Source organism: Hyperolius riggenbachi, chromosome 2 (genome assembly GCF_040937935.1).
Source record: "Hyperolius riggenbachi isolate aHypRig1 chromosome 2, aHypRig1.pri, whole genome shotgun sequence".
Lineage (NCBI taxonomy): Eukaryota > Metazoa > Chordata > Amphibia > Anura > Hyperoliidae > Hyperolius > Hyperolius riggenbachi.
This window is the reverse complement of record NC_090647.1, coordinates 449,944,896-449,957,423: the sequence shown is the minus strand read 5'-3', so window position 1 is coordinate 449,957,423 and position 12,528 is coordinate 449,944,896. Positions and strand designations below refer to the sequence as shown.

Below are 12,528 nucleotides of genomic sequence, written 5' to 3'. Positions count from 1 at the left end.
GGAGCCAGCTGGCAAGAGCAGGATCACTAGAGCAACATCCTTATGCTCCTCTACCAGTAACAAAACCTGTTCCAGGGGGTGACTTTTCAGCACATTTTTTGTGCTGAAAAATTAGACTTATACGCGAGTTTATAAGATATATGCAAAATAAACTGTTCTTTTGTTAAAACAAACAGAAAAAGCAACAGCACTGCAGTAAATAAATAGCGAGACACAAATCCATAGGAAAATTAGCTTCATTTAGTTCTTTGAAGAACCACAATTCTCTTATAAATATAATACTTTTACAAATATACAAAGCTTATCTTATTATACAATTCTGTACATGGCAATGAAGAGGCACAAGAGCTTACAATCTTTCTTTTCAGTTTGAGAGGCACAAAAAACAAAGTCCTTTCCTCAGTTCATAGATCTGTGCTTGGTTTGCATCGGCAGTATATAAAAAAAAAGGTACCTGTGAGACAAAAGTCCTTTTGTAAATTTCAGATTACAAAAGCAGTAGCCGCCGTTAGAGAGAATATTTTCTCCCACTTGGGGAGTAAGGCCAAACTCGGCAAGAGTCAACAATCTACAAAGATAAGTGCAAATTACAGTAGGCTTAACACCTAATATCCAGCGAGTCGCATAGTATACAGTATATATCTTGTATTGGCAAGGGAGCTAGACTGAGCCAGCTGAATCCACTAGTACTTGGCCCATTGATCTGCAAGTTTTTGGATTCTTGTTGGCCATGGAATGCTTTAGCCTTGGCAAGTAGTACGATATGATCTGAAGATCTCCAGCTAGGATGTGATGTACACATCTAACAATACAGTCACAGAGCTATATTGTCAGGTCTTCCTCCAACATATTCTTGAACGCTGATGGTCTCCTATGGAGGGGCTGCATATATGTGCTTGCAGGTGGAGGTTCCTGTGGGTGGCATGGCTGAAAAGAGCTCTTCAGGCACTCAGTGGGTATTTGGTACTGTACAGATGTAAAAACAGGAGCTCTCAGACACATCACAGGGATTTTCTGCAACAAAGTAAAAAAAGAAAAGAAAAGGTCTTTACTCTTTTGAAGAAGGGACAATTGATCAGAATGAAAAACATAGGCAACATGGTAAAATGTGTTCGATCCATATGCAGAGTACTTAGCAATTTGAATCAACTTTTACCACCCACCCCACTACTGTACCTGTGTGCACCTCTGGCAGCGCTGCACCTGCATTGCTGCGTAACGCACTGAGCACCATGTTATCATTAGTGGCATTGTGATCATTATTTTAGTCTGACATTTCTGATGAAGTGTTGACTGTGTTATGGTGCAAAGTAGTACACCACATAAATAATCAACTTTTTAACTAGAAATCGAATAGTGTATGGCTAGCCCTACAGTGGCTTGCAAAAGTATTTGGCCCCCTTGAAGTTTTCCGCATTACTGCCACAAACATGAATCAATCTTATTGGAATTCCACATGAAAGATCAATACAAAGTGGTGTACACGTGAGAAGTGGAATGAACATAATTCCAAACATTTTTTACAAATCAATAACTGCAAAGTGGGGTGTGCGTAATTATTCAGCCCCCTGAGTCAATACTTTGTAGAACCACCTTTTGTTGCAAATACAGCTGCCAGTCTTTTAGGGTATGTCTCTACCAGCTTTGCACTTCTAGAGACTGAAATCCTTGCCCATTCTTCTTTGCAAAACAGCTCCAGCTCAGTCAGATTAGATGGACAGCGTTTGTGAACAGCAGTTTTCAGATCTTGCCACAGTTTCTCGATTGGATTTAGATCTGGACTTTGACTGGGCCATTCTAACACATGGATAGGTTTTGTTTTAAACCATTCCATTGTTGCCCTGGCTTTATGTTTAGGGTCGTTGTCCTTCTAGAAGGTGAACATCTGCCCCGTCTCAAGTCTTTTGCAGACGCCAAGAGGGTTTCTTCCAAGATTTCACGTGGAATTCCAATAAAATTGATTCATGTTTGTGACAGTAATGTGAGAAAATGTGGAAAACTTCAAGGGGGCTGAATACTTTTGCAAGCCACTATATGTACATTTATCAGTATAGAATATGTTTTCATAATGTATAGCATGCCCTAGATCTCTGGTTTAGAAATAGGATGCAAATAATTCAAAATTGATGCAAATCGTATGGTAATTTCATGTAAATGTATGGATTTCATTTATTGGTCTCCTTTAGGGTAATTTGTCAAGACAATGGCCACTACAATAACTGTCATACAATGCTGGAAGATGCCATCAGTCAACTGCTAGATGCTGGGCTAATTCCAGGATGGACTGATTATCATGGGTACATTTTAGACCCCTTTTACACTTAGCGCGGCGAGTGGTGTCAGGGTATTCTCCGGTGCTGCAGTTAGCCACAGTGATCTTTAAAGTCAGTGAGACATAACACACTGCCTGTGGTCCAACACGATGCAATGAAAGTGCTCCGGTCACTGCAGAATGCACAAGCTGCAGTGTTACCCTGCGACTTCCACAGCAATCCCGGAAGTGCACTGGAAGTCATGTGCTTATAACAAGCAGTGTGACTTTTCAGCTGTGGTGCGTTTCACCACAACTGCAGCGCACCAGTGTAAAAAGACCCTAAAGAATACTGAGGTGAAAAAACTGATGAGAAACAATATCTATCACCCTACTCTTAAATATAACTTTTTTCAGACATACTTTTATGTTTAAATCTAGCCAGAGCTAAAATCCATGAACTATTGAACTTTTTTCTTATTGCTTCCCTGCTCTCAGAAGTTGTTCTTTCTGATGGAAGAGTTTTATTGGCTGTAAATTCTTATCAGTGAGTTATACTATAGTCTGACTCAACTGACTCTGCCCCAGCTGCAGAGAAACTCACTTGCATACCTGAATGTTAACTCTTTCAGGCATAGAATGAAAAAACAAGGATTACAGCCTAGTTATTTGTATGATTAGCACTGTACATACACATGACTATCTTATGTCACCTCGGAATTCCTTTAAAGTGAACCTGAGCACAGGACAGAAGGAAATAGAGACATGCACCCTGTATGTATTTAGAGAGTTTACCCTGTTTAATTCCCCCTCATTTGTGTCTAATCACAAGTTGTATCTTTATTTGATCTCTCCCCCGTATCACCTGACTGCCATGGCAGAGATGGCAAATAAGCTAATTTGAAAGCACAATAACAATACATCTGCTTCCATAAATCAGGAGCAAGACACTGCAGGTTTTTTTTTTTTTTTTAGGATTTGTATCAGCTGTAACAAAGTAATGTTTTTTGTGTAAAGGTTATTATGCTGTTGTGTATCTTGTAGAGCAGAGGACGTTCTGAGTTCAGATCCGCTTTAAGAGAACTGCTCTGAACTGCAAGTAGCATTGTTTCTAGAAGTATGAGATAACATGCTCAGATACTGAATAGAGGGGTCTTCGCAATGACAATTTAAATTCACATGTATTAGCAGTGCACTGTAAGTCATCACATATAAGAATGATCAGAAAGTATACTTCTTACATTTAACAGCCAAACTAGCCACAGTGTCTAGAAATTCAGCTCTATTCATTCACAGGTGTAGTTTGTAATTCAACAGCTGGGCAGTCACACATTTTCTGAGAAAATGCTTACTTCATTCACATCCGCTTGGAGGAGAACAGCATCTGTTACTCCAAAGCTGTCCAAATCCACTAAATTTCAACCCCATTAAAACATCTCCCCAAACCATCTACAGAGAGCAGCGCGTTCTGAGAATCTCACCATCAATTTATCTGCCCTTTCTGTAAAGCAGATTTGTGTGGTTAATCTGACCTTCCCCTGATTTTCCGAGCCACTAAACCCTTGGCACAGCAACGTGGCGTGTAATTAATACGCTTGGAGAATCAACTACACGATCTGGACATTTTTCAGCAAAGCTCAGAAGCCGGAAGTGTAGACTCACATGCACAGATGTTGTGGACTCGCTCAGCAGCTGCACTGACTCTGCAGAGATGAAACGGCTGAAAAATGACCTTGGAGGCTGAGGGAGGATCTGGAAGTTTGGATTAGGAGGCAAGTGCTGGGGACATTGGATCCCCACAACTGCAGCCTGTACTGTTGGATCGTGCCAAACGTGGATGTACTGCCTGACTTTACACTGTGTGTTCACATACAGCTTCCATCCCTTCCGTATCGGTACCTACAGAAGAGGAGTGCAAACACAATTAAAATCAACAAGGCAAAAACATACATTTTAACTGGACAATAATATTCTTATAGCTCAGAAACATTGTTGTACTAATAAACTGAATTGGTTAAGTGAAAAACTTAAAATTAGGCGACTTTTTTTTTTTTTTTAAAAGAGGAACTGTAACGAAGGATTGGACTACATTCCAGCCACAAGCTGATACCCTCTTTCCCATGAGAAATCTTTACCATTTCTCAAATAGATAATCAGGGAGGTCTGTATGGCTGATATTGTGGTGAAACCAAACCCACAGTGTGATGTCAGGACCTACCATAGATCCTGACAGTTTCCGGTCTGTGAAACTTGTGTTCTGGAGCCACAACCACTGTCTACATCAAGGCCAAGTGAGGACGGCCATTGCCCATACGCTATTCTGGTGGTTGCTCATGCAAGCAACCCAGAGGATCTCAGACTATATTTTAGTCCAAAGACCCACTAACTTACTACACCAGATCGGGCTCCCGATGTCCCGTTTATTTTTTTGGGGATTTGCCAAGCAGGAGAAACTGTTTTTTAAGCAAACAATAGCTGTGCAAAAAGTGCTTTCTGCCCATCCTGCCCAAGTTTATTTACACGTGCCTGTACAAAGACAATGAGAGTGTCTTGACACAAGAACATCAAACAAACTAAGAAAAAATATCCTGCATTTTCAGTAGTAATCTTAACTGATCATGCCAGGTGCGCTTTAAGTCACTGACCAAAAATAGTCATGGCATGGTGCCTGCGACGTCTTGACCTATAAACTTGTTCTGGGTCACAGAGACAGTCAATGAGATCCTAATAATCTTGCCTAATATGCAAATTGTACACAGTTTGGAATTTGGCCAATCAAATTGGCAGGAAGTGCATCTGACTGGTCCAATTCCTGGCTGCATACAAGTCGCTTTATATTTGCATGCAAGCTGGAATTATTACCATGTAACTGAATACCTCCTCTGCTTGGTTGACATGACGTGTAGTGGAACTAAAGCCTGGGCGTGACAGCCACGGAAGGCGTAACATGACAATTAGAGAGGATCAATGAGACACAAATTTCTCCTTGCATTAAAATTTCATGTAGGTTATAGGCAGTATTAAATTGGACCAATCAGAATGACTTCCTGTCAATTTTTATTGGTCCAAGTTTAGAACATTTACATGACATTTGAATGAAAGGAGACATTATTTGCATGTCATTGATCATCTCTAATGACAATTAATGATCTGACATTTGCTGCTTCAGAGGGCTGGCTTTTATGCTATGCTGATCTGCTGGCTTCGTTATTGTAGTCATAAGTATTGTAGTAAAACTGCAACAAACACTCACCCTGCGGATTATGCCTAATCTGTATACTATGGAGGCTGCCATATTTATTTCCTTTTATACAATACTAGATGCCTGGCAGCCCTGCTGATCTATTTGGCTGCAGTAGTGTCTGAGTAACACCAGAAACGAGCATGTGGCTAATCTTTTCTGACATTGTCAGAAACACCTGATCTGCATATGCTTGTTCAGGGTCTATGGCCAAAAATATTAGGAAGTAGAGGATCAGCAATATAGCTAGGCAACTAGCATTATTTAAAAAGGAAATACATTTGGCAGCCTCCACTTCAGGTGTCCTTTAAACAGAAAAGGCAGAGAATTGGCTCAACAGACAAAAGTAGTAAGGTTTTCAAAATGGAACAGCTCCTTCCTTATCGCAGGCTGCTGAGATTTCTGCTAATGTAAGGTCAGGGCTCGCGGGACAACAGCATGGAGGTGGGGCTGTTTCACACTGGGGGACAAGTGTGCTGGGATTGGCAAATGGCTAGTGCAGTGCTTTACATATAGGCAAGGTTAGCTGCAGGCTAAAGGTAGCTCCAAATGATACAATTTGCTAAACGTTTCATTAATAAACTGTTACTCATATGAACAAACGGAAATGATCATTTGGGACCACTAATGGACAAGTCTCCTAACCAATCCAATCAGATTAATGAAATTGGTCTGATTTTTGGTTGGATCCCATCAATCTGATGGGATTGGTTAGGAGATATTTGTCCATTAGTGGTCCCAAACGATAATTTCCGACCAAAACACTGGTAATGAGTACAGAGGCGCCAATACAAGTGTAAAATAACCTAAAAGCTGTAAAAACAAACAAACAAACAAACAAACAGTGCTAGCACTGCACTGTGGAGTATTCAAATAAAGAGAAATGTTGATCAAAATCAACAGGTTAGTGTCTAATGATTGGGGAGGCAAGTCCACCACTACCGCCTTTCTTTTAACGACTTTTAGCTCATTTTACTCTTGTATTGGCTCCTCTGTACTTATTACCAGTGTTTAGTCTAGTCCAGCCTTGGTGGAGGGCCGATATCCCCACTTCTTTCCTGTCTACAGAGAGCGACTTCTTAAAGAGAAACTCCAACCAAGAATTTAACTTTATCCCAATCAGTAGCGGATACCCACTTTTACATGAGAAATATATTGCTTTTCACAAACAGACCATCAGGGGGCGCTGTATGACTGATTTTGTGCTGAAACCCCTCCCACAAGAAGCTCTGGGACCTCGGTACTTTTGGCAGTTTGTTACAATGTAACAAGGTTCACAGACAGGAATTTGCTGTTTACAGCTGTCTCTAACAGCCAAAACAGCTAGCAGCAGCTACATAACCTGCCCACAGTAAAAATGTCACCATGTTATAAATGTCAGAATGTAAATCGGGGAGAGGAAAGATTTTACAATGGGCAAACCCTGACTAAATCATTTATACATAATTATTGTAAAAATGAAGCACTTTTTTTATTACATTATTTTCACTGGAGTTACTCTTTAAATCAGTGTGGTCAGGTCTAATCTCTCCACCTGCCTATGTAGTGGTAAACCCTTGTTGTGAGTATTATCTACCTACCAAATACGTGTATTTGTTATACCGAACATACTACACTATTGCAGGCTCTAGTTTTCCTTTTTGTTGATCACTTCCAATCGTTCATACAAATAATCCTTCGTAAACTATCGTTCAGCAATTGTATCTTTAATGGCCTCCCTAGGGATATCTGAGAAGTTTTCTTTTTGTAATGCAGCATGATCTATAATGTGGACATTTGCATGCCGTGTATAAACAGGGCCCTGCGTGTTCAGATTGGCATGGCGCGCACCTTTGCAGCATGTATGCCGACATTCTTAATGTACCGTTCTGCACAGAGGGAAGGAAACCATGCTCAGAATGTAAAACTATCCATTTACAGGGAAGTGGTCATATCACATTGCTCCTACTTAATAGATAGGCTTCAGTCACATAAATATTGGTTTTGCCAACAAAATTGCTGCTTTCCTTACATGTAGACGACAGGTGCAGTATAATTATAGTTTTACACCCTACTTGCTGCACCGCATGGAAAAAAAAAATACATTCATGGAAAGCGTACCCACTAAAGAAAGGGATTTACTGTGCAGAGATCAGAGAAATTTTACTTTTTCCATGCAATTCAGTCGGGGCCACCCCAAGAGACTCTGGGCTCCTTTCAAATGTGGATGCAGTATAAATACAATAACCTTACTGCTAGGATGATGTACGTATTGTAAAGTGAAGAGCAGAATTAGTGATGGAACTGCTTGTTTACATCAGACTGGAAACTGGTGGTTTAACCAGTTCAGTACCAGTGGTCTCTGGCCCCTTAAGGACCAGAGACCACTGGTACCAAATACCGGGCTCGCCAACGTCACACAGCACTAAATCACCACTCTCGATGTCCCGTTGCCTCAGCTCAACCACTCTGCCGTCTCTACGACAGCAGAGCTATGTGAGCCAGGCAGGAGCCGATTTAATTGGCTCCTGACCCTGTGATCAATGTGAGGCAATGAGATCGGGCGAGTGAGCTGTAGCGGATGCAGAGTGGCACGATCGGCGGGAATGCCGAATTCTACGTCCTGTCAGAAATAAGCAGTCACAAAAGACTGATTTCAACTAGCGCGGTCTGGAAAAGGTTAAAGCTGGGCAGTTGTGCCTTAGGGCTTTTTTCCACAATGAAATGTGATCGCGAAAGAATTTTAAACTAATTTGCATTAATGCGGTTGAGCTACTATACTCCGTATTAAGAGCTCAAATCGCATCCAAAACATGGCAGATCAACAAATGCGCTTGGAACAAAACCGCAATGCAATAGATTTACACTAATGGAAATGGGCACTGCTATTACCATTAGTTTTACTGTACCCTGCGTTTTGCAATCAGTTAACGATCAGAATCAGATCGCAAAACACACGGTAGTGAAAAAGGGCCCTCACAGCAACTCTAAAATCACCCTTTGCGTTCTTGCGATGTGCAAAGCACTCTTATGCAAGTGCACTGCTTTAAGGGAGGATCACTTTCACAGTTTTACTAGACAGCTAAAGTGAGAGGTATATGGCGGCTGCCATACTTATTTCCTTTTAAGCAATACGAGTTGCCTGGCTGTTCTGCTGATCCTCTGCCTCTAATACTTTTAGCCATAGACCCTGAACAAGCACGCAGCAGATCAGGCGTTTCTGACATTAATGGCAGATCTGACAAGATTAACTACATGCTTGTTTCTGGTGATTCAGACACTACTGCAGCCAAATAGATCAGCAAGATACCAGGCAACTGGGTATTGTTTAAAAGGAAATAAATATAGCAGCCTCCATATGCCTCTCACTTCAGTTGTCCTTTAAGGCAGTGGAGATGCATTTAATTTTACAATGTGAAACAAAATGGTTTCTATGATATTTATTTTCTAACTGGCAACCCTGGACATGTACTTTAAACAAAGCACTACATTTTTTTTAATATTGAATTCTCCTTTTCAGGTCCTTATTTACAGCTTTTAAGCACCGAACAGAAAGTTCCCTGTTATACTAGAGAATTATTATCATCATAATGGTTGCAAGCAATTGCGTTCCATCTTATGGCTTCCTTACATGACGAACTTAGGCTTCAATTCATCAAAGGCTGTTGATAACAGCAGAGCAGTGCAGAGCAGCTTGGAGTGTCTCTGTGTTGTTGCAACCTGCTACGAGCAATTAACAATAGAAGGCATCCCGACATCCATTTAGATGTAAACATTTCTTATATTTACTGTTTTTTATACTGCCTCTGCTGCTCCGAATCTGTCCATCAGTCTTTAACATTTTACCTAATTGCCACAACTTAGATCAACTTCCCAGAGACATTACAAATGCCATGCTTGTTGATTTTACAACTAGCAACTTTGCATTTTCAACCCCATAGTCATAAGTATTGTAGTAAAACTGCAAACACCCTGCAGAGTATGCCTAATCTGTATACTCCTGGGTTACTGATTCATATTTGCTTACTGATATGTGTGGAGATAATCACCTCACAAGGTGGTAATTTATCTCATTGCTCTGTAATGTCAGTTTTTCATGTGGTAACAGCTTTGATGAATTAACATTTTCTTAAGTGCTCAGCAAAGTCAGCGGTTTTCAGCATTACAGCATGCGGTAATGCTTGATGAATTGAAGCCTAAGTCTGTCAAGCAAGCAGGAATGTGCTCTCCAACTGTACAGTTTAGCCTGCTGGAGGCTCACACAAAACATGGTCTTATGCTGCATACACACTTGAGATAAAAGTCTTTGAAAAAGGCAAGATCACAGACCAATTTTACCCCATTCCATGTAGTATGAGAGCCATACTCTACACAGTCTATTCTATGGAGCTGCACTCCCCATCAGATAAAATCTTTGCAAGATGCTGCACACAAAGATGCCCATACACATTCAAAAGATTATCTGCAAAAGATCTCTTCCTGCAATAGATCCATTCCTGCAAAATGCATTCATAGTCTATGAGATCTCCAGATCCTCATACACACCTTGTTTAACAGGCTTCATCTGCATATCTGGCAATCATCTGCAGATCTGAAAATCCATCCTGGTGGATCTGATCTGCAGATGATTGCCTGTTAAACAAGGTGTGTATGATGATCTGCAGATCTCATAGACTATGAATGCATTTTGCAGGAATGGATCTATTGCAGGAAGAGATCTTTTTGCGGATACTGATCTTTTGAATGTGTACGGGCATCTTTGTGTGCAGCATCTTGCAAAGATTTTATCTGATGGGGAGTGCAGCTCCACAGAATAGACTGTGAAGGTATGGCTCTCATACTACATGGAAGGGGGTAAAATTGGTCTGTGATCTTGCCTTTTCCAAAGACTTTTATCTCAAGTGTGTATGCAGCATAAGTCACAGTGTTGGGCTGGGTTGCGGGAGTGTGTAGAGTATCAGTGTTGTATGCATCTGCTGCCTTGAGGAGGGTGGGGCTGCTGCCTTTAAAAGTAACCCACGGTGAGAGGGATATGGAGGCTGCCATTTTTATTTTCTTTTAAACAATGCAAGTTGGCTGACTGTCCCTCTTCCCCTTTGTCTCTAATAGTTGTAGCCATGGAATTTGTACAAGCATGCAGATGAGGTGCTTGCTTGAAATCTGACTGGATTAGCCAGGGTTGTGACTTAGACACTACTATATGGCAGACTCCATATATAAATTTAACACCACAATCCTCCTTCAACATTAAGTTTCCAGAACCATCACTTACCCTGGTCATGGTGTGGTGGGTGATACAAGTGCATCATTGCTGTGTTTTCTCTTTGAGTGTTCACTCTGGTATGGGGATGCCTGGCACCTTCTACCCACGTGGCCTGAGTCCTTTCACAGTACTGCCCACCATGACTGCTACAGAAATGGCGCGTGGTGTAGGGAGGTGGCTGCACTGGTGCAGAAGATCTTTTCTTTCGGTGACTTCTGCTTAGAGGTTCAGTCCTGTGGCTCCTGAAAGAAGTTGAGGCTTCAGGATCATTTGGCTCATGTGCTGGTGATGGAGATAGTGGTGTGGACTGGCTGTGCCTCAAAGCCTCCTTATGAGTCCTTGGATCTAGGCATGACCTAGATGATGGGGTCCTGGGCTCTTTGCGTGTTAAAAGAGATCTAGATTCAACACTACTTGATGTCCTGTGCTCCCTGTGACATCCCAAATCTGTCCTCGTTTCCCCTCTGGATAGCCGAGGCCTCCTTTTGGTTCTGTGAGGGTGTGAAACACTGGGTTGGTGCCTTCTGTAGTGGTGATGCCGATGCTGGTGGTAATGAACATGACTGGCATAGGAATTCTGTGTTGGCACAACGTTGTTGAATCCTGGAAGATCATTCTGAGGTAGAAGAATGGGGGCAAGTGCTGGAGGGGGAGAGTCCCCTGGGTTGCTCTGGGAGCTGTGGCAAGAAGAGGAGGAAGAACCTTGTAAGCAACGCAGACTGACATCTGTACAGTTCTCGCTGGATGATCCATTAAATGGACCGGAGCTGCTGTCACTACCTGGGTCATCAGGTAAATATCCGCTGGACACCTGAGAGGGTGGGGGGATTACCACGTCCCTTGTGCCCTCTGCTGGCCGACGGTGAGAGCGAGGCACTGTTGTTTCCCATGGTTGTCCAGGGCCGATAAAATAAGGCGACCGGGACAGAAACATCCTATTGTTCATTGGAGGATATACCAAGTGTGTGGTGTGAGGTTGCAGAGGATACTGGAAAGCAGAGCCTGGGTACTGTCTCCATAGCTGTGGCTGTGGAGGACGTCTGACAGGAGCTGGACGCGATGATGTGTTCAGTTCTGCAGAAAGAAAGAGCAGCCAAATATAAGCAATATAAACCTTCGTATTCAGTGCATCCTTCTATACAAACGCTATTGTGTAGGTGTCAAAGTGTACGCGCTAAAATATTTTTCCTTTGTTTAGCCTCTGCTTTATTCAACCCAGAGGTAAGTCCAAATACCTTTTTCTAGAGTCATCTCAGGAAAGCTTCTGTTTGGCCCTCACCATTACAAAATGGAGAATCCCCACTTCCTTATTTCCCCAATAATTGCAGCCTTTTGTTTAAGGCCTGTTACACAAGCTAGATTAAAATCGGCTGAGATGGCCGATAACGACTGCCTATGCCGATTATCTGGCGTGTGTAGAGCAGTCCCCAACCCCAGCCCAGACAGCGATCCGCCAGCCGGATCAACTCGGCCGAGCGATGGCGGATAGCATTGTGCCTGTACACTAACTACACAAAGTTTTGTTTATTTTGTAAAAACAAGTGTTTTGTTTTTTGTAAAGAAGCAATACACATCAATGTGAAGCCACAATTGACAGGCTGTCCGCTAGAAGAAATGCGTGGCTTCAGCTTGTGGACCAATCACTCTCCTTGTGCATGTCAATATAACGGAGGCATGTTTTAGACATACTGGGTGTGAGCAGGTTACTACAGGCCACGGAGATTGAAATAAAGAGTGCGGAACTGTGTTAATTTTCTCAAAACTCCATTTTAGGAATCTTTATGCAAAAAAAAA

General features: G+C 42.0%; 1 protein-coding gene across 1 annotated transcript in view; it reads right to left on the bottom strand.

The window, feature by feature from the left end:
- Positions 1 to 218: 218 nt before the first annotated feature.
- Positions 219 to 12,528, bottom strand: part of RNF43 (ring finger protein 43) — a 109,494-nt gene continuing 97,184 nt past the window's right edge. Inside the window, exons 8-10 of the mRNA XM_068270045.1 lie at positions 10,744 to 11,808; positions 3,914 to 4,150; positions 219 to 1,014 (exon numbers count right to left, since the gene is read on the bottom strand). Of these exons, the coding sequence (XP_068126146.1) occupies positions 4,104 to 4,150; positions 10,744 to 11,808 (1,112 nt within the window). The 3' untranslated portion in view covers positions 219 to 1,014; positions 3,914 to 4,103. The remainder of the gene's footprint in view (positions 1,015 to 3,913; positions 4,151 to 10,743; positions 11,809 to 12,528) is intronic.